Raw genomic sequence first — 21,855 nt, 5'->3', positions numbered from 1 at the left:
GGAAGCGGTTGGAGGTGGGGGTGGGGGTGGGGGTGGGGGTGGGGGTGGGGGTTGGGGTGGGGGGTGCGGAGTAGGGGCACTTGTTTTCAACTTTCAGTTAAAACCACCTGCAACAACCTCTGTCCACTGCAGCACTTCCAGAACCTATTTTTAGTTTAGATATTTACCTAAATGTGGAACTTCCACTTGGAAAGCTTTATTACTGATTTGACTTGTAATCATTAAACAAAGAATCCTGCTAAAAGTGGAAGCACTTGATGTGCTGGTGAAGAGTCTATAGGTGAATAAACAATCATCTTTTCAATTTGGGTTGATGACAAGTGTTATCTTGGATAGGGGAATATCTGAATGGGCATCATTTAAATTATACTCATGGTCTATTTCTGTAACAAAATAGGCCTACAGCACTGTGCTGACACAGTCATCAATTAGTCATTTAACAGAAAGTTTACTGCCTTTTGAGGATTTATGTATTTTGACTGTTGGTCAAACTAAATTAGCAGTTTAGAGAAATGGCTTGTCTCTTGCAACTTGTTTGATGTTCATTAAAATTTTACATAATAAAACACAATGAGTGTATTAAATATGATATATCTGACATTGTGTTTTATTATGTAAAATGTTAAATTAATTCCACCATCTAAAATAGTTACACTCTATTAACATTTAATACATCAGTACATTACACATACACAAGTTAAGTCACATTTTGAATACAGGACTTATTCCTGTAAAGGGTTATTTGAGGTGTTCCTCCAGCACATCTTCATCTTGTGTGTCTGGACCCGGTGTAAGCCCCATGTATTAGAGAAGGATTTACCACAATGATGTAAACTGAGAAGACATATCGATTATTCATTGTTTTCTTTGTGTCTGCAGTTGTTTTAATCCTACCTCAATTAAAATGACTACTATTATTAAAATAACGAGCATACATATATTGCAAGTAGAGGGCCCTGCATGGTTCAAACAAGTCACTAAAATTATACCAACATATGTAGAGGGATTTTATTTAAGTGATTTAAGTTATTACCCCAATAGCAGTATGCTAAGTAAGCCAAACCTGCAGTGGAATTTAATGTGTCCTCTGTGCATTGTATTTTCTCTATTAGTGTGGCGGAAATTTGTGGCAGCAACATGGGATTATATTTCTCAACTGAGCACTACAAAGCAAAACCCGATCCGCTGCGATTACGTAACAGCCGGTGACATAACTCTCTCCAGCCCGGGATGGTCAGGGCGCACGGAGAGCGCAGGGAGGAGGGGAGGGGGGACCGGGGCGCGCGGCTTGTCTACGGCCGGCCGGTCCAGCTGCACTCGCTCCTCTCTGCTGCTGCTGCTGCCTCGGGGGGAATTAAATTATTTCAAAACATTCACACAAGAGGAGGTGTACTGCTGAACAAAAGAGGACTGAGAGGGTAAAGAGATGACGTCCGAGTTTTGGGACCCGCTGTAAGGACGGGAAGGAGGCGAGATGGCAGTGCATGTTTTCAAATGCCTGCGCCGGCCCGGGCGCTAGAGCAACCAACAGGTAGTATGAGCCCCAGTTTTCATACATTACAATGTCAAATGGCGGCAGGTGGAGTTAAAAGACGACTGATTTAGCAGGCGTCTGCGGTTTGTGTGTGTGTGTGTGTGTGTGTGTGTGTGTGTGTGTGTGTGTGTGTGTGTGTGTGTTTGCCAGAGAGGTGACTGTATGAGTGTGTAGGGCCACCCAGTGTTTTGACAGGAGAGTTATGGAATATGAAGAGCCCGACGTGGCCCCCGCTGACACCCCCATCAAAAGAGGTAAGAGGATCCACCACTGAGGTTGTACTCTGCATATTACATGTGTAGGCCATTTCAACTGTCATGCCTGTGCAAATAACATGCAACTTGTTTAGTTTAATCTTTATATTTTCTAGTGTTATTTTGTGTCTTTACACAAAGTAAACCTTGCTCTTATCTCCCAGCATGCCATCCAGTGCTCCCTCTTTATCTCATTTTGCTCACCTTTCCTGCACCAGCTGCCTCTGTTTCTGTTTTCCCAGTCATCGTGTTCACTATTATCTTCTTTCCATCCTCTCTCATCCATCTTTACCCCATTAACCCTCCTCATCCCTTTCATTGGGGTGTGGTTAAGGTGCTGTGAGTGGGTAAGAATGGCAGTAAGCCGTAGTAATCCTTGGGGATTAGGTCTTATTTTTGCTTCTGTTTTTGGTCAATGCTTTTCTATTCAAAGCCTCTCACCAGCTAAAATCAAACCATTGGCAATCACTGGAGATAAGACACCTTGTCCCTTTGCCACAGAGACCCACTACACACCTTTCCTACTACTCTCATAGCATGGAGGCACAGGTTGCTATAGTTTACTCATGCAACAAGGATGACTGTTTGAACAAGACTGACTCAGTTTAATGGATTGAGGTGCAAGTGTCTTTTTATTGCAGAGGTGGAACATGAATTAATACCTTTTACTCAAGTAAACATAGGAAGATCGCAGCTGAATAATGCTCCTTTCAAAGTCAAAGACCTGCAATGGAAATTTTACTTGAATGAACAGTTCATCAATGCCAATGATATGGAGCCATGCACATAGTTTCAGTTTTATTTTCATGAGTTTTGAGCTATCAGCCACTGAGACTTCTGCTACTTATTAAAGCTTTGAAAGTTTTCTTACCAAAAAAGAAAAACCTCAAGAGTAATGTCTTTCCAGAAACAATTTCCTGTAACCTAGATAACCTGCAAACGTCACAGTCAACTGTTTCTATTGGGAACTATTGCCAATCAAAGACAGTAATGTCTTTTGTCCTTAATAGAGTGATTTAAGAGCACCACATAATCATTAGAAAGAGACAGATGAACAGGGAGGACAAGACTGAAAAGAGACATATTAAGTATTTTCCATAGATATAATGTATGTTATATGATGGAATCATAAGGCAAATTTTTTTTTTTACCACAGTTTCTGTTAACGTAAATCACTCTTTCCCACTTTGGCTCAGTGAAACTTATGCTATGCAGCCACATGTTGTTCAAACCCACAGAATTATATTAGGAATTCTTATAAAGGGGGCACTCTGGTAGCAAGAGTAGGCCTACACCATAGATCAAAGCTGAGTCCCTGCCGCAGCGACCTGGGTTTGAATCCGGCCTGGGCCTTTTACTGCATTACATCCCCTCTTTCTCTCCCCTACCTTATCCCTGCATCTCCACTTTCCCTGTGAATAAAGGCAAAAAGGTTAAAAGGGCAAAAATAAATCTAAAAAAAAAAAATCTAAAAAAATTCTACAAAAGTTTCAAAATATACCAAATATGTCAAGCTGAAATTTGAAAAAAATTATTTACAAGTCAGGTGGAGCTGGAACCACATGATACAGAAAATACAGGATAGTGTCTGACATAGGCCATTTTAACAAATGTAAATCTTCTTAAGATGAAATAAAACGTGAAAACTGTTTAAAGGGTTAAAGGTTTTTATGAGAACAAAAACAGAGGCTAATTTATCAGGTACTGGAACTGCTGTAATTGTGTTTTAATCTGGTTAAAGTGGAGTTTCAGTGTGGTTGTACTGTTTGTCATACTGCTGAGATGGCTCATCTTAAGGTAACCAGTGTCTTGGTTTTAGAGGCTGATGTGGGTGTCTTCTCGTTTTTCTTGAGTACTGGGTTTGCGTGTCTGGTACGGCTCCACATTGCTCTTCTTCCTGCCTGTAGGGTAAATCTGGGTTCCTGTTTATTATTGGATACAAATTGTCTTTGGTGTTCTTCAGGGATCTATTGTGGGTCCCATCTTCTTCTCTACACACTGTGTATGTTATTCTGCTGTAATATTTTTTTTTAACTTAATAATCTGTTGTTACAGTATCTCTCTGTAAGCCAAAGTGATATCTAACATCTCATGGTCTGTTTGCTGATGTCATGCAACTTCAGAACTTTGAACAATGACAACTGTTTTGGCCTTTCTACTAATGTATTTTTATACCCTTTATGGTCACTTTTAATCATTCGGTCAGTCACTTGTTTAAACAGTTATGCATTGTTTTCTACAACAATAGATTCTACAACATTTATTTTTTAAAATCCCCTTGAAACTGTGAATGTTGCTCTTATTTTTGTCTCAGCTACTATTACTCGGACGTCTTCTTCTTTCTTTTTTTTTACTCTTTATTAAATGAGAGCATTTTCCTAATTTTTAGCTTCGTCTCACTGACTGCCAGTGGTAGGATTAATTCATATTAATGTTGGAATTAATTTTGTTTTTGTTTTTTTTAATTAATTTTTATAGGTGATTTATGAGCCCAAAATCGTCAGATATCTTTTATTAGCACTAAAGAGTAAGGGCTAAGTGCACTTTCTGGTTGATAACCACACTAACCCTGACCAACATCCAAACCTGCCTTATCAGGCTGGTTTTTAACAGAATTTATACACATGTATTTTTGTTTCTGTGTGTTTAGTATATCTTTGTTGTCATACTTCATTCTATGTTGAAATTTTTTGTTATTTTTCAAATTACTTTCTCATATTTTTTTTTTATTTACTTTTTAAAAGAACAGTATATTACATGGACATGACGGGTGTAATATATTAGCATTATCTTTTGTAATAATTATATAATAATTATGTGTTCTGTGCGGGATACGGGATGCATCATGTTTTATATTCAGGCAAAGTTGTCGGTCTACTCTCTGGGTTCAGTGGTCTTCAGTGTTGTTATGTAACGCAGCAACTGTCACTTCAGCAGTCAGCTTAGATGTCAGAGTGTAGAGACGTTAGTGAGATTTTGACTGATGAGTGGTGGTGATGTTTGTGCCTCTGTAGTCATCAGGTTCATGTACTCAGCTGTATGTGTGTATGCGTGTGTTGTGCTTAAGGCCATGCTGACGGGTTTGTCTTACTAAATGTGGACATGCCACACTTACTTTGTACATAGGCAGATGTTGGTGATTTCATTAGAAATTGAACACAATTAAAATTGAACACAGCTGTTGTGAGATAACCTTTAATATTCTAAAATTTCTAAAACACATTTCATGAATGTGTAATGTGTAAGTGTAAGTGCAGTAATCATAGTCATCAGATAAAAAAAAAAACCTTAAACATCATCTTTATGTTTTAGGAACAAAGCTGTTATTTTTATAACTGACTGATGAAAACAAGGAAAATTGGTCTTTTTCCTCCTTGCTGGAAACATATTAATGCTATGTTTATGTCATATTTTAACATATTAAATATGCTAAATAAGTAAAATGCATAGCTCTCAATTTGGATATGATGCTTCTATTTGGTTCTGAAAGAGTTAATTTTAAACATGATTGAATTTTCTTTTTCTGCATTTTATTTAGCAATAACCTCAAGGTTTGTTCAGTTAGTGTTGAAATTTCTTTACATTTTCCGTGTGCGTGTGCGTGTGCACTGCTCTGCTTTCATTCCATGCTTTCTGCTTATGAAGCAAAACTGATTTGATGAGGGGAGGAAAACAGTGGAAACCACAGAGGGCCTGATCTGGCACCAGACAAAGACCGGCTAGCGCTACGTCTTCCACTGATACTTATCTCCCCTGCCTTTAAACCTCTCTGTCTCACACACACATACACACCCACACAGATACATACAACTCCAGAAATAAACACTCTTGGTTCAGAACCGACCGTCCACGCACTTACTCACATTCACAGCAATTCAGACTTTCTCACAATTGTGGTCAAACAGGCAGACAAAAAAGGAGGACCTATTGCTTCACAGACACCCACCTTCCTCCGCCTTTATCTTCTCAGTGTGTGTGTGTGTGTGTGTTTGTGTGTGTGTGTACATGTGCCGAAGAGCCTCACAAACGCACCACTGTAAATAAGAATCCTCTTTTTTAACCTCTCTGCTATCACCAAGGCTTTTTATCTGTCCACAGCCCTTTGTACATGGGAGAAAATACAAAAAAAAAAAAAAATACATTCTGCAAACCCTGGACCAAACTGCAAGGATGAGTTGACAATGAGTAGTTTATCACAGCTGAATCTGTATTAGCCTCAGTTTAACTTGAAGCCTGGTTTAGTTTCTTTCACATTTTATGCTAGTTTCAGTTAATCCCTTGGTTAAAAGCTGACCCTGCGTATTAAACATGCTCATTTCACATTTGATAGGTTTCAATATTGCATCATTTCAATGATGGAATAAGTATTCAGGTCATTTACTCAGGTAAAAGAAGCGGCAAGGAACTATGAAAATATGTAATGACAAGTAAAAAGTCCTGCATTCAAAGTTTTACCTAATTATTAGCAACAAACTGTATCTAAAGTGTCAAAAATAAAAGTATTCATCAAGCAGAATGCCCCCGGTCATTGTTATACTGTATTATTGGATCGTTATTATTGAAATATTAACATGTAAGCAGTTCTTTCATGTTGATGGTTCAAGGTGGTGCTAGTTTAGTCAGTTATTATACTGTAACTCATTATTTCCCTCACAAATGTAGTGGGAGTATAAAATAGCAGAAAGAGGAAATACTCAAGTTAAGTAAAAGGACCTATAAATTGTACTTAAGTACAGCACTTGAGTATATGTACTTAGTTACTTTCCAAACCTGGCAGGTTTTAAATTCTCAGTCAAAAGCAGCACCTGTTGGAAAAGATGTTTAGTCCTGGGTTCAATCTGTTTAACAGAGTTTAGCCTTAGATTATGTGAAAAGGTCATGAGTATATTACATGTTATGGTTCTTTTCTAAAATATACACCTGGGCCCTCCTATGTATTACAGTTTGTAGTAAAACCTAGATTGACAGTGTTGTTTAGCTTTAATTCACTACCTGCATCTTTTTGTCTGCCTCAGGAGGAGCCGTGTCCAAGAAGACTCATCTGAGTAAGTTTCTCATAAAAATACTGTATCTGTAAGTTAGCACTTGTGTGTGTGTGTGTGCGCATATGTGTCTGTATGTGGTAATGACATTGCTTGTGTTTGTGCTAGATATTTGTGCATGCATTGTGGTTAACTTCATAGTTAGTGAACATACAACATTGCACCTGTAGAGCAACACACACACACACACACACACACACACACACACACACACGCACACGCACACAGTGTGGTATCGCTGGAGTTGGGCCATTAACAGCACAGTGTGTGTGTGTGTGTGTGTGTGTGTGTGTGTGTGTGTGTGAGGCGGGCATCACAGGTGCAATACACAGCGCGCGCGCACACACACACACACACACACACACACACTAACTACTATAGCGTTGGCATCTGAATGCAGATGACAGCGATAACATCTTGCCTTTTTTTAACTTCTTTGGTTTAACACTTTCTGCCACAACTTTAGCACACCTGGGTATGTTATCAAGTGTGGAGATACTGTGTGTAATGCACCACCAACCTTCATGTTAGGTGGTGTGATGATAAACAAACTGGGCATAAATAATAATGATTCTATTGATCATTGCTTGTGAGTGAGTGCACATGTGTGTAAAATGAGGAATCATCTTAGATTTAGCTTCAGAGGGTAGCAGAAAGGAAGATAGAGATCCACGGAGGTCTTGTGTTGTTTGGTGCATCAGTCACGGAGAGATGAGATAGAGCTGGGGAAGCTGTGATGGGTTGTAACTAAGAAAATTTACTCAAGTACTGTATGCCAGTACATTCTTAATTACTTTAGCTTGTCCATTTTCAGCTGACTTATTCTTCTCCACAAGAATTCAGAGAAACATTGTACTACATTTATCTGTCATAAATATAGTCATTTTTTAAATCCTGTGCTATAAAGATATGACTGCTTCTTCCATCACTGCAGAAACTCTTCAAATTAAACTGTAATAAGATAAACAGTAAAGAGTTAAGCTTAGAAAGAGGTGAGGTTGTTGCCAGAGGAAACCAATTATTCTTTAGTTGATAAACTGATAACTATTTTTTTACTCAGTGTAAAGAAACATTAATGTGCATCAGTATAAACAGGACAATTGTTGAGTTTGAGAATAAATAATATCTTTCCGTACTGAAATGTTTCTGTAACTTACATTTTTGTCTGCCTCCCCAGTTTTTACTCTTGAAAGTGGTTTGATATAAATTCTCAGGGAGTCTTAAAGGTGCCATTCGATATAAGGGTAATTTCTGACGTGTGGTACAAAGTGAGGGGGTGAAGGATAACAACAAAGGTATAAGGAAAAAGTACCTTGAGAAAAAAGCCAAGCTATAGGGGACAGTCCCCCTTTTCTTTATCTCTGTCTCCTGTCCTCTCTCTGTCTCTCTCTCTCGCTCTCTCTCTCTCTGTCTCTCTCTCTCTCTCTCTCTCACACACACACACTCACACACACATGCTAACAAGGAAGGTGAGGCGGTGACTGACACTCAAAAGTCTGAATATGCGTGCTGAAGCTGCAGTGAGCACCCAGCCGGGCTTGCTAAAGGACGACCAAAAAAAACCCAGAAGGAAGGGTGAAAGAATAGGTGTGTCAAAAGAAAGAATATTGTTAGACAAAGTGAGAGGAAAAGTGAGTTTGTGAAAGTGGGACAAACGTCTGAGACGAGTGGAGGAGTGATGATGATGCGAGGTAGGGATGAAGTTCTTTGGTGTGTGTGTGTGTGTGTGTGTGTGTGTGTGTGTGTGTGTGTGTGTGTGTGTGTGTGTGTGTGTTTGTGTGTGTGTTTGTGTGTTTGTTTGTGTGTGGGCAGTACAGTAAATGATATTTTATCAATTTGATCAAGTATATGCTTTGCGGTCATAGTTTTTTTATATGAGTTTATTTTTAATGATTATTGTAATAATGACACTTGTGACACTTGTGATAATGACACGTTTAAGTTTTAAATAGCTGTTTCTTTTCTTTTTTTGTAAGTTTTTATCAGGTTTTTATCAATTCTAAATAACTGAATTTATGCAGACATAGGCACCAATGGCTTCAAACAACTTTTTTCAACTTTATCACATTATGTGGTTACGCTTTTCACTCAGACTTCCCACTTTTCTTTTTTGATGTAACATCGGGTTGAACAGTAAAGGTTCAGAGCGGCTCTGAATTCATAATGTGTTTCTTATGTCAAAAATAATATACAATTTCATATGCTTTATTTAATGTTTACACTTTAATCCGTAACAAATCCCATATGATAACACACACATGTTCATGTCGTACAGCATGTACAGACTGATGATCTTTGTTTTGAAACTTAATTGTGTCTCTTCAGAGTTCTCGATTGGCTGACTATTGGGTACATTCATCTATATGTGTTTCAGTTTTATGGTTTGGTAACATGACTCAATTCTGAGCTCCCTTTGATGGATTAAAGATTTGAATCATGTCTCAGATATTTCTTTTTCTCACTCCCACGTATATAGTGCACCTCAGGTAAGACAGTGAGCAGATTTTAAAGGCTGAGAACTGTGGTGCAGTGAGTTGTATAAAATGTTACGCTCTTCACATGTTTTGAGTTGATTTGCACATTAGCTCTTGTTTAGCGTCATCATATTTGTATAGTAAGTAATCTTAACTAACAAATGAAACTACTGAAGACCCAAGGGACCAGGTTATAATATGACATTTAGTGTGTTGCAAACCTTTTTGCAAATACTTCCACTGAATTCTAACCAACGTAAAAAAGAAAGAGACAGGAAAACAGGACGCTTCACAACTGCAGTACATCACTTTGAATGGACTGACTCCACACATGTACAGGATGCAGAGGAAATGGTAGTTATAATTTGAAGCTTTGATAAATTTGATTTCATACACACAAATATTCAAAGTCGATAGAATAAAAGCACAGAAAGGGGGAAGAGGCAAATAATGAGAAATAAGGAATGTTCTTTGTGCAAGCTGCTTATACATTTTTTCTCTTGCAACATGCAAACACACATACGAGAATATATGCACACACGGATCGGCAGCTGCTTGTTTAATGGCGCCCAGATGTAACTCATGTCAGCTCTGCAGCTCAGAGAGGGAAGGAGGTGTCTTCACCTCAGCTGGTAAACAATTAATTGTCTCATTTTCTAGCGCTACACACTCAGAGTGGGCTTAGTGCCATCACAGTTTACGCACACACACATTTCATAAGGCTTTGTTGTTGTGTTCGGGGGATTCCTGTGTAGATTCTTATAGAGTTTCTTTATCAGAAAGGATTTCCTTGTTCCTCTGGCTGCTCAAACCTGCACAGCACTTCCAAAGCAGCAAAAGTGGTAGACTTCAGATCAAAGCAAACATCAAAATCGCAGGTGACACATTCCCTCCCAAAATATGGTAAATGAAATACAACAGTTGAGCTGATTCATACCTGTCAAAACATTACATCTTTCAAACACCCCCAAATTCAGTCTGTACTTCAAAGTCCAATATGGTAAATCTGAATCTAATTGATTGTTCAGATCTGCTTTGATAATTTGTCTTTTTCTGAGATAAGGTACTGTGGGTAATTCTCATTTTGTTATTTTCACATATTGAATGAAACTTAGTAGTGAATGAGTTCTCACGTTCATGTAACGATCAGCACTGGCTGATTCACAAACATTAAGACACTCACACCTGCATTTTTGATACAGAAAAATAGTGTGAAATATATTCTTATTAGAATACTTCAACCTCAATTTATTATTTTTGGCAATAATTTTGTTTTGCTTGATGACAAATACTATTTATTCTGTTTATTTCTCTTCTTTAATTCTTTCTCTGGTGTTAAATACAGGTTACAGGTATTTGAAGGGATTTCAGTCCTCAATTGTGGCATCTTCAGAAATAATTTCTGATAAGCAAATTCAAATATTATTTCAGTAGGTCAAAGTCATTTTTAGAGCGGTTATAGAAGATGTTCAGCTTTGCACGACAGGGGCAATGAATCTATAGTTGGACTTAGTTTGATACATTGTACGATATTTACCTTTTTATTTACTGTATTGTCAAATGGCAAATTTGATTTATTATTATATTGTATATTATTGAATTTGAACACAATAGAAAATATAGTGTGGTTATTAACAAAGTGATGTATGATCTTTTAAATAACAAAACTTTTGAAATATTTTAAACATCTTGCCTCAGCAACATACTAAACTAAAATTAAAGTGTAATATAAATGAATTACAGCAGATTGCAAATTTATTATTGATTATAATGAGAAACATAATTTAATAATAATTTGTTTATAAACATAATTTTTAAATCATGTTATGTAAGTTCTGAAAACCTTTCAAACTAGTGGTGTTGTAGATATATGAAGTTATCACAAACTGTGCGTTTCTCTTATCCTGGGTCTGATAACGTGTAATACAAAAACTTGTGATTGATTAACAGTCTATTTTTTGAGCGATAAACAGTTTCTTGGTCTGTTTGTGTGTGCGTGTGTGTATACAAACTTTGTTTGCACTCTTGCTTGCGTATGCACCTGAGGTAAGCTTCCGTCAGAGGAAAGTTGAGGTTTTTTGTCCGTTTACAGTGCAAAGAACAGACTGCTGACAAGGCAGAGACTGAGGACTTGAGAGTGGCAGTCTGTATCATCCGACCCCCCAGATGCCCCACATAGACACACACACACATACACACACACACACACACACACACACACACACACAAAGTGGTGAAAGTACTGAAATAACCTCTTTCTAGGTTGAAATATTTGGTTTTCTGTCTTTTTTTTCTTGTTATAATTTTCTTCATGTTTGGTATTTTGCAGTACTTGTCATTTCATTTGGCTTCCCTCCACCAAATGTTTCAGTTTTTTTCTTTATATTTAAGGCTTGTTCAGTTTGATTTATCGTATTTGGAAGCTCAGAGATCATCCAGACTGAGAATCACAAAACTTGAGAACTCAAAGTCATTCGACTCAAGACAAACCTGTAAATGTTTAATGATTTCTCTTTACTGTTATACACAGAAGCTTCTGTCGTTTGTACGACGACACTGACAAATGTGCTTTTTAAGTGGGAGCATTTAAGTAATTGATAATTCTAAATACTGATTGGAATTGGAATTTTAGAATGAAAAATTTAAATTGATTTAATTGGTTGTTTTTCAAAATTAATCTCACTTCAGTATAAATAAGTTAGTACATCTTTGTGTGGTGTGTTTGTGGTTGGCAGAAAATGTTGATGGTTTGTTAAGTCAAGTCAGATTTTACACACAGGTAAACTCTAACTAAATGAGGTAAAACACATATATAAATACTCCACTTACATATGTACATACAGCAACCTTACACACACACACACACACACACACACACAAACAGAGGGAGGAGCCATATCATTTAAGGCTTTGTTAACAAGCAGTAATACTTAAAAGTCAATTCTGTACTGTACGGGCCAATGAAGTGTTTTCTGTACAGCTGCAATGTGTTGTAGTTTCCTGGTCCTGCAAAATCTGCTGGAGATGAGTACAGTACATGCACCATTTTTCAGTCTGGGACAGGAAGCTTTTAAGTTTGGAAATGTTTTTTTAGATGGTAGAAAGCTGTCTTTGTAATGGCGGTGATGTGATGATGGAAGTGATGCAAGTTTCTAACATGTTCACTGTGTTTTACAGAAAAAAAGACAAATCCATGGACACAGTTCTTGTCCATCCAAACAACCAGAATTTCAGTGTATTCTTTGTTAAGTTGTAGAAAGTTTTGAGACATCCAGTGGTTGATGTCATCAATGCATCTGTGAAGCACATTTACAGGACTGGGGCTGTCAAAGGAAAGACAGACACAGAGACATATCGATGTGTATCATCGGCATAGACTGCATTACGATTCTGTATGATGGTACCAAGAGGGAGCATGTAGACTGAATAGCAGTGGACCAAAAACTGAACCTTGTGGAACCCCAGAGGAAATATTGACTTGACAGATGTGAAGTTGCCAAAAGATATAAAGTCCTTTATTTTAAATATTTTGAGAACGATTGAAGAGCAGGTCCAGATAAGCCAATACAGTTTGCAAGTATATTTAGTAGAAAGCCCTGATGAACAGTGTTGAAAGAGGCACTCAGATCTAACAACACAAGATTAGAACGTTTGTTTGCATTGTTGTTGATTTTAAGATCATGGATTCACAAAAGCAGTTTCATGCAAGGATTCACCCTAAAACCAGACAGGTTCACATCAGACAGGTTGTGGAGGGCTAGGTAGCTGTGCAGTGGTTTGTAGACAAGCTTTACAAAGATTTTACCAGCAACAGCCAGGTTGGAAATTATTGGTCTATAGTTGCTACTTATTACTCTTATTCACTAAAGGGGGGGCAACAGCATGCTTGAGAGAGAAGTGGGGAAAACACCTGTAGGGAGGTGTTAAAAACATAAAGAAGACAAGTTTTGTGTTAATAGGGTTGAGAGACCATGCAAGTGGAAGAGTTAAGGTTAAGAGATATTGCAAATCATGACATATAGCAGCTAAAGTAAATAGTGTTGCTTGGGTAGCAAAATTAATTTTCATTTTTGCTCATTGTTACTGAGCATCATGTGCTTAAGCCGATGATGAAAATAAAAATAGAAATAAATATGATAATGATAATAATAGTTATTTATGAAGCACCTTACCTACAAGAGATGTAGCTCAAAGTGCTTTACAGTAAAAATAAAAAACACACTTCAGATACAGATCTACAGTACAAAAATATCTTTTAACCACAAAAATCGTTTAATTAGGTCATGCTGAGCTGTGGAGCAGGTGAGAATAGTCGATACAAGCTTCAATATTTAGGCTTTTTCCAGTAAAACAAAGTGAGACTTTAAATTCAATTTACATTTGTTTGCTGGTTTTCAGCCAAATTGTGTGCACGACACAAAAAACCCTTTAAGATTACTGAAGATCACACTAATGGAAGAAATATAAACAGTTCAGTTTTTTTTGTGTGTTTTTATCTCTATCTCTCTCACACACACATGCTTGCAAACACACACAAGGAGATGCTGGGTTTGATTGGTCTAGGCCTGTGGCTGGAGATAAGACAGAGAGACAAAAAAAGGCGAATGTAGATTCCTTAGTGTTAACGTTCATTTCTTTTTAAAGCCCCTGGTGTTTGTCTCAGACCATCAAAAGACAGAATGATATGATTTAGTTTGGCAACAAAAAAAAAAGAAGTCATGATTTAACTTGATGCTGCTTTAGAAAACATGCTTCGTGCTTTGTGTACCATTTAGATTCAGTTGAGTATTGCCAGAGCTATGATTGCATTAAAAGTTGATGGAGGAGCAGCGCATGTGATTGCTGTGTGTGTTTTGCTGTGTGAGTGCGTGTGTGAACAGTGAAAGGTTGTGGGTCACAGTGGATTTCCTGTTGTTTGAGGTTGACAATCAGAACTGAAATAGCGAAAAAATAGAGACCACTGATGTTCTCTCCGCCTATCCTGCAGAAATGCAATCATAGTCAAAGCTCAGTAGGTTTTTAGAAAAAAAAGATATTTAGCTTGCAGAGAAATATTTCTATTGGTCATCTTATTTTAACCAAATTATCTGGTTGTCTCTTAAAATCTGTGAAATTCTCTAATCCTTTTCATGGTCAGTCTTGAGGTTAATCAAAACTTATCAGCTGTGCAGTGATTATTCCTGCTTTATCATACAAGCTTAATGAGCTCTTGGTCTGTATTTATTTTACCTCAGACTGGCCAGCCTCCCTGGGAGCCTTCAGGTGATCCCTATGCCACTAGATAAAGAGGGCACACACTGACACACTAACACACAGTCGTGAATAAATCTGACACAGTTATGCACGGAAACGCAAATACTACTGTATATAAGCATCATAAGCGAGCTTGACTTGCAGAAGACGATCACACTGTCAGCGCATTTGTAGAAGGAAGAGAGGAGATGACAGGAACAGATAAAACCAGAGATTTCTTAGGGTTTGAAAAAAAGAAAGACAATACTGCATGCTCTGCTTCCTGTATGTGTATCATCATTCAATGTTACAATAACTATGTAATATAATGTGAATTTCACAGTTAGCGATGCATTGTCCTCCTCATCATTTTTGTTGGAAAATATATGTTTTTGAGGACATACCATAAAAGCTTTTCACAACTGTCACTAAGACAGTGTTTCTACATTTGTGGTGCTTTAATAAATCAAATCACTTCTGATTCTGATAAAAATCGCCACCAGGCAAAAGGTTGAGTGGTGTGAGAGTTTACAGAGATCAGGGGCATGGGGGGAGGTGAGAGGGGGACGGCCATTACTGGCAGTGATGAAGGAGAGTGCATTACTGGCAGCTGTGTCCTTTATGAGCGAGACAGAGAAGGATTCACAAAGAAAGAAATGACATGAAAGAGGGACAGTCAGAGTGAAAGAGAAGCCAGTCAACCACTTAAAAGGAATCTGAGGTTGACACCTTCATATTCTCTGCCTGTCTCCATTTGCAAATATTCCACACCGCCTGAAGACTCTGTCCTCATCGTATTTGATGTTGGTTTGTTCATTTTTTTTATTAAGACAGGAGGTGTTTAAGAGGAAAATACCTTTGGTTTACCCTGGTCACACAACAACTGATAGATGTTTCAGGGGAAGTACAGCAGAAGACATTAGTTCTCACTGTGGGAATCGCTTTCCAGGTTACTTTTTTTTGGTAAAAATATGCATTTTTGAATAGACTGACAACTTCTTTCTTTGCATGCCTCTGGTCTAGAATCTGAGTGAATGTGAAGCGGCAAATGTGTGAAGTAAAACATAAGATGACTCCATTTGAAAATGTTAAACATAACCGCTTTTACTTCTGTGTTTGTTCAGCCCAGATTGAAGTCATCCCATGTAAGATCTGTGGTGATAAGTCCTCTGGAGTGCATTATGGAGTCATCACTTGTGAGGGCTGCAAGGTGAAATGCAACAGCATTACTGCACACTCACACATATGACTTTATAAGGTTGATACCACTAACATGCCTGTCTTTTCAATATGAAGCTTCAGCCAGCTGCCTGTTCACATAAAGACTGGAAATGAGGGGGAACAACTAACCTGGCCTTTGTCTAAAGATAAAAAATATCCAGCTATCAGCACCTCTTAAGCTAACATGTTGTATCTTGTTCGCTTAATCGTATAAATGTGTAAAATCAGCCTGTTGTAGTGTTATGGAGGGTTATGCATTGGACTATTTCTTGGCTGGGTGAAGTTACTTCTTGGAGCCTTTACTGGTTGCCAGAGCCATTTAGCTAACTAACATGGTAAGCTAAACTAACTGCTGGTTCCCGCCTCATGCTGAACAGAAAGAGAATGGTATCTATCTTTTCATCTAATTCTCAGCAAGAAAGTAAATAAGCTTTCCCAAAATTTCTTTAACCATTAGAGCTAGACCAATATATCAACAGATTGCAGATGTTTCTAATTTGGTATCTCATATGTAACAAGAAAATGACAGAGAAAGACAGATGCTGGCAGGTTTATCTTCCAACACTAAAATTACCTGCTCATTACAAATCTTGGTCACAACTTAAAAAAAAAAAAAACTGACATACCATCATCGGACTTTTGAAACAATATCAACAAATCTGGCTCAAAAACTGTGTTTCTGTTGGACTGTTAACCATAAGTTATTCACCCCCTCAGGGATTTTTCCGGCGCAGCCAGCTGCCCACTGTGTCATACTCCTGCTCCAGGCAGAGTAACTGTCAGATTGACCGGGCCAGCCGCAACCGCTGCCAACACTGCCGTCTGCAGAAGTGCTTGGCACAGGGCATGAGCAGAGATGGTGAGGCACAAAAACACCCACATTGATACACAGACAGCCCCATGCTATTCTTGATTCTCAGCAATTTCTTTTTTTTTTTTTATCCTCCTCAGCTGTGAAGTTTGGACGGATGTCCAAACGTCAGCGTGATTCTCTGATCGCTGAAGTGGAGAGGCACCGACAGCAGCAGCAGCAACAGCAGCAGGTTCAGGGAGACGCCCAGTCTGTGTTGTCCTACTCCACCAAAGCCCGTCAAGACCGCTCCCCCCAGCTCCTTCAGCCCATGGCCTCGGCCTACTCCTTCACTGGAGAGGCTGAGCTGCTGTCCTACACCACTGATGTTCATCCTTACCTTGTGTGCTCCCCGAACGAGTCACAGGTGTCGGGAATGATCTACCGAGGCTCCGGTGTCTCTCCCACAATGCGGTCCCAGGGGAAAGGGGACAACAGCGGGCACCCTGACATTAGAGGTGAGGCACTCCTGTGTGAACAAACTTCACTTTGTCCATTGCCTTAATCCTCCTCTCTCTGTTCCTAATTTGTTTCTATTCTTTATGTCAGGATTTGACTCCAGACAGCCATCGCATGATCTGATGGCAATTCACCCCTACCCTCTGGAGGACCCTTACAGCATCTATCCTCACTCTCTGCGAAATATAGGTGGGCAAACAGCACAGTGGGCTAACATGTACTTAAGTGTGTCGTGTTCCTAATATTAATGAGAGCTTCTACTTTTTTCAGATGAGCTGTGTGCCAGCATTGTGCGTTCCCACCGAGAGACCAACCAGTACAGAGTGGAGGAGCTGCAGGCTCTCAGATGGAAGCTGTTCAGCAGGGAGGAGCTCCAAGCCTACCAGAGCAAAGTATACCAACTATACTGTTTCCTCCTCTCTTTATGGGTTCTCACACATAGTCTTTCATTTGTGTGACCTTATTCAGACAGTCTCAAAACAAAACATGTCGTTTCAGAGGCTACTTTTGTGTTTGATGAATCAAACAGAAAACTGAGAGAACTTGTTTCATCATTTTCCCTCCTCCTCTTTCTCTTTGATCACACAGAAAATTTATGTTCAATTTAAAGTAAATGATGTTATAGCACATTATATTGTAATATATGCCATATATCTTATAATATTTGAATTGAGAAAAAATTATATGTTTAATTAGTAGAAAGAGCAGTACACTGAATGGTTGGGAGTGAGGGGGGAATTTGTGTAGGCATGTAGGATAAGGGATAAAAAATTGAGCTCTTTTTAGTTGATGAAATGTTACGTTGTAAAAATTTCACAGAGAAATTAACCTTTAAATGATCCCACTACTATCCTTCCAATTTTACTCTCAGTCAGTGGATGAGATGTGGCAGCACTGTGCCATTCGACTGACTGATGCCGTGCAGTATGTGGTGGAGTTTGCAAAACACATCCCAGGTTTCCGTATGCTCAGCCAGAACGACCAAATTGCACTACTCAAGACAGGTGAGGTTACCTGTCACTCACAAAAACAAATCATCAGCTTTAACCCCAATCTAAAATGATTTGAATCTCTCACTCCCTCTTCTTCCTTTCTTCCCTGTGTCACACAGGCTCCATGGAGGTGGTTCTGGTCAGGATGAGTCGGTTCTTCAACACAGAGAATAACACCGTCTTCTTTGATGGGAAATTTGCTGGAGCTGAAATTTTCAAGTCTTTGGGTGAGGATTCCTCTACACATTGATCCTTCCTGAAGCACAAATGCAGATCTGAAACCATTGATGTAGTGAGTACACTATATAAATGCGGTCATTTATCAGTTCTCTGTGGTGTCTTTTCTTGCAGCATGTGGTGATTTGATCACGGCAGTCTTTGACTTCGCTCATGACATGTGTGGTCTAAAGCTCACTGAGCAGCAGATCGCTCTCTTCAGTGCTCTGGTGCTGATCAATGCAGGTAAGATCAGCTCACCTACCTCTCACTTTATCTGAATTTTATTCTTTATGTAAAAAGTTGGAAAACACTTTTATCTTGTGTTCTTTGGAACTTTTGGAAGCCCATCATTTTTTAAATATTGTTGAGTCCTAATTTACATATTTGATGTGCATTTATTCATTTATTTATTTATGCATTTATTCCCACGTAGCACCTACAGTTAACTGATGATGTTATTGGCTAAATCTGGTCATTACGTCATGGCCATTATTTAGCTCAAAAACTCTTTCCTTCATTTGTTTTAGTCCAGTAATATTACATTAGTATATGATTATTAACTAAAATAAGTTGTCTTTTCAACATTGTTTCAGTCACTTAGTTGATGGTTTCAATCATTCAACGTGATCAGCCTTGGTGGCGCCTGTAGTGGCTCTTAATAGGCATAGTAAGATTTACAAATTGCACAGTGGACAGTGACTAGTGTGTGGCCTTGTTAAAAATCCTCATTTGCTTTTGTTTCTATCTTTCTGTGCAGACCGTCCATGTCTGGAGGATAGAGGCAGGGTTCAGCGGGTGCAAAGAAGCGTGGAGTTAGGACTCACACACATTCTACACCGAGACAACCAAGACAATCTAATGCATAAGGTACATATCTCAGTATATACCACATGTTTTCTGATAAAAAGCCAAGAATATTCATCCTTTCATCTACAGGAATGTGCTTACCTTCCCATAGCAGAACGTGAACATCTAAACGTGTCTGTGTCCTCCCTGCAGCTGTACCAGAGGATGGCGGTGTTGCGTTCACTGTGCAGTCTTCACATGGAGAAGCTACGCTGGTTCAGTCAGCGTTACCCTCTCACCGCTCACTCTCTGTTCCCTCCACTCTACAAGGAGCTGTTCGCCTCTGAGGCAGAGCTTCTGCCGGGGACCACTCACTGAAGATTCACTAGAATATGCAAAGACACACACACACACACACATAGACAAAAATTGTTTTATCACTTTCTGACAGAATCTATTTTTCTAATAATTAAAATGACTGAGAAAAGCACAGTAATTGTAGTGTGTTAAGTATTACATGACTTCCAGCAGAGCTTTGTGTTGGTAGCCTATGTTAAACATAAATTTCAATATTTTGATAGCGTAAAACTATTTTGATTATTCCGAGGAAATGGGAGTTTTGTTGTTCTTTGATGCTGCATTGTCAGTCGGGTACAGGATTAATTTTCTCTCAGGATGTGATTCTGTCCAGCTACAGCTACTGTGTGTCACAGTGCTGCCAGACAGAGAGATTCAAAGAGGCAGGACAGTGACAGCGTTTTCAGGATGAAGCACTTGGTTTATTCCTTTGCGGATCTCATCAGTTGTTGTCAGCTTGGAGTCACTGCAGGCTCCAATTCAAGTTTATTTGTTTGCACATTACAAAATAGAAAAATAAAATATAAAATGTCAGGTATACACACAAAGAAGGAATAATACAGTAACAAGAAATGTGCTGGCTCAGCCAAATAAGCCAGGAAACATATTTTAGTTTTGCAATACAGTTAGGGATGTAGCCCCAGTTTCACAACATAACCAGCTTTACACAATCCTGTCCATTGTTCGATCATGCGCCCGGTGTGTCATAAAAGTTTATATTCATGCCTAAATCTGGATTAATTACTTCACTGCTTCTTTACTCATCGTACACAATCCTGTTACAGCTTGTCAGTAATCGCCCTACATTAGTTTTACGCAAAACAGATCCACCTGCTCATACTCAGTGTTTAAGCCTCAGAAGTTTCAGCTGCAGCATTGCTTTAATGCATATGTGGGAGGCTTGTGGCACAGACGCAGAAAGGTGCCAGTATACACACGGAAAGCTCAGAAAGTTCCAAAATCATAACTGTGATTCTCAAGTCTACTTTCAGGAGACTTGAGAATAGGCTGTAGCCACATCAAGCCACACAGATTGACTGGCATCATTTCAGCATCATGGCTGGATTATACTATTTCAGTAATGTTTGTTATTTGAAGGTGAATATGTGGCAAAAATAAATATTCCCTACAAAACGTGAGAAATCAGAAGAGATCAGAGTCGGTTATATCTGAATGTGTCAATGACATACTCAGTGCTAAAAGACACCCAAAAATCAAGTGACAGTTTGCCTCTTTGCATCTTTATGTCTCTAGAGAAGTGTTTCTCCTCAGGTTGGTGTTGTCACAGTTTGACTCATAAGTCCCACAAAGCAGCAGTACCTTTTATCCTTTGTGTTTGAATAAATCCTTACAGGCTTTTATATCTTTCAAGCTTTGAAAAGATGTTGCATTAAATGTAGAAAAAATATTCAATTAAAAATGTGGAGATACTGTTGAAGTCTCTTCCTCTGTGTGCAAACTTTTCCCTTTTTTTCAGATGAACTTGCATATGCTTTGTTTTCTCTACATATCTTTGGATAAAGAAAGAGTAAAGAGGCAGTGATGAGAGTTTTCAGCATTAAGTACTGTATGTCCGGATGTAGTTCTGTCTGTTCCCGGAGCAGCTGAGATTATAATGAAGATAAATCCATGTAAATCTTCTAATAAACTGCTGAGGCTGTGACACCAAGCGGATGTTGTAACTTTATTTGTCTCTTTGTGAATATGCAGTAATATAAACAGTCGTGTAAAACTGAGACATGCAAGGAACAAGATTCAGTTGTTTTTCTGATGATTTGATTAGAAAAAAATGCTTCTTAGTGTAACAAAAACCACAGTTTATTCATAGTGGACTGAAGTGATAAGCATGACTTATCATTCTCAGTAGTGCCGTAGACAACCCAGAAGTTTTCTGAAGAGGCCAAAACTCCACCAACACAGAAGAACTTTATTAGACTGGTGCGTTTCGGCTTGTGACCTTCCTCAGTCTCATCCTGTACAGCCAGTATCAGCACCATATTGTAAAGCTGCAACTGCAGAATTTAACACAAATGAAATATTAGTCATTGTGGATGACAGTAGAGCACACTCATTAGCCTGTGTTGCCATCAGGTTGTCATAGACAAAAACTGTTGCTAACCAAGTTAAGAGGAACAAAATTAAAAGACTATGAGTCAGTTGGATGTGGTAAATGTGACTTTCTCATGCAAAAAGCCACAGAAATTTTATGTTTATGTTTCATGCTGCAAAGCTGTCTGTCTTTGAAAAAAAATTATATTTCTTTTGTGATTTTCTGGCTAAAACAGAACTTTCTAAACAACTTTCATATACATTGAGTTTTTACTTTCATATTTCAGTTGGACATGAGATAAACAATTCTTCTAGTAATGTTCTTTCTCCTCTGTTGAACAAAGAACAACCAATGGAAAATTTTCCATTTATCTAACTGCCATTTC

General features: G+C 38.5%; 1 protein-coding gene across 2 annotated transcripts; it reads left to right on the top strand.

Moving 5' to 3' along the window:
• The first annotated feature begins 1,275 nt into the window (after nt 1-1,275).
• On the top strand, nt 1,276-21,089 carry rorc (RAR-related orphan receptor C). Of its 2 annotated transcripts, XM_056381917.1 has the most exons (13): nt 1,276-1,531; nt 1,685-1,788; nt 6,804-6,833; nt 15,661-15,746; nt 16,475-16,616; nt 16,709-17,065; nt 17,157-17,255; nt 17,337-17,458; nt 17,938-18,070; nt 18,178-18,285; nt 18,410-18,520; nt 19,035-19,144; nt 19,277-21,089. In XM_056381917.1, the coding sequence occupies exons 2-13, from the start codon at nt 1,737-1,739 to the stop codon at nt 19,439-19,441; spliced, it is 1,515 nt and encodes a 504-aa protein (XP_056237892.1). In that variant the 5' UTR covers nt 1,276-1,531; nt 1,685-1,736; the 3' UTR covers nt 19,442-21,089. The 2 variants fall into 2 exon arrangements, with proteins under 2 accessions (XP_056237892.1, XP_056237893.1); XM_056381918.1 differs by lacking the exons at nt 1,276-1,531; nt 1,685-1,788; nt 6,804-6,833 and adding an exon at nt 8,319-8,521.
• The last annotated feature ends 766 nt before the right edge of the window (nt 21,090-21,855 follow it).

This window comes from Seriola aureovittata, chromosome 7 (genome assembly GCF_021018895.1).
Source record: "Seriola aureovittata isolate HTS-2021-v1 ecotype China chromosome 7, ASM2101889v1, whole genome shotgun sequence".
Lineage (NCBI taxonomy): Eukaryota > Metazoa > Chordata > Actinopteri > Carangiformes > Carangidae > Seriola > Seriola aureovittata.
Note: the sequence above shows the minus strand (reverse complement) of the source record. Positions and strands in the feature narration are given on the sequence as shown.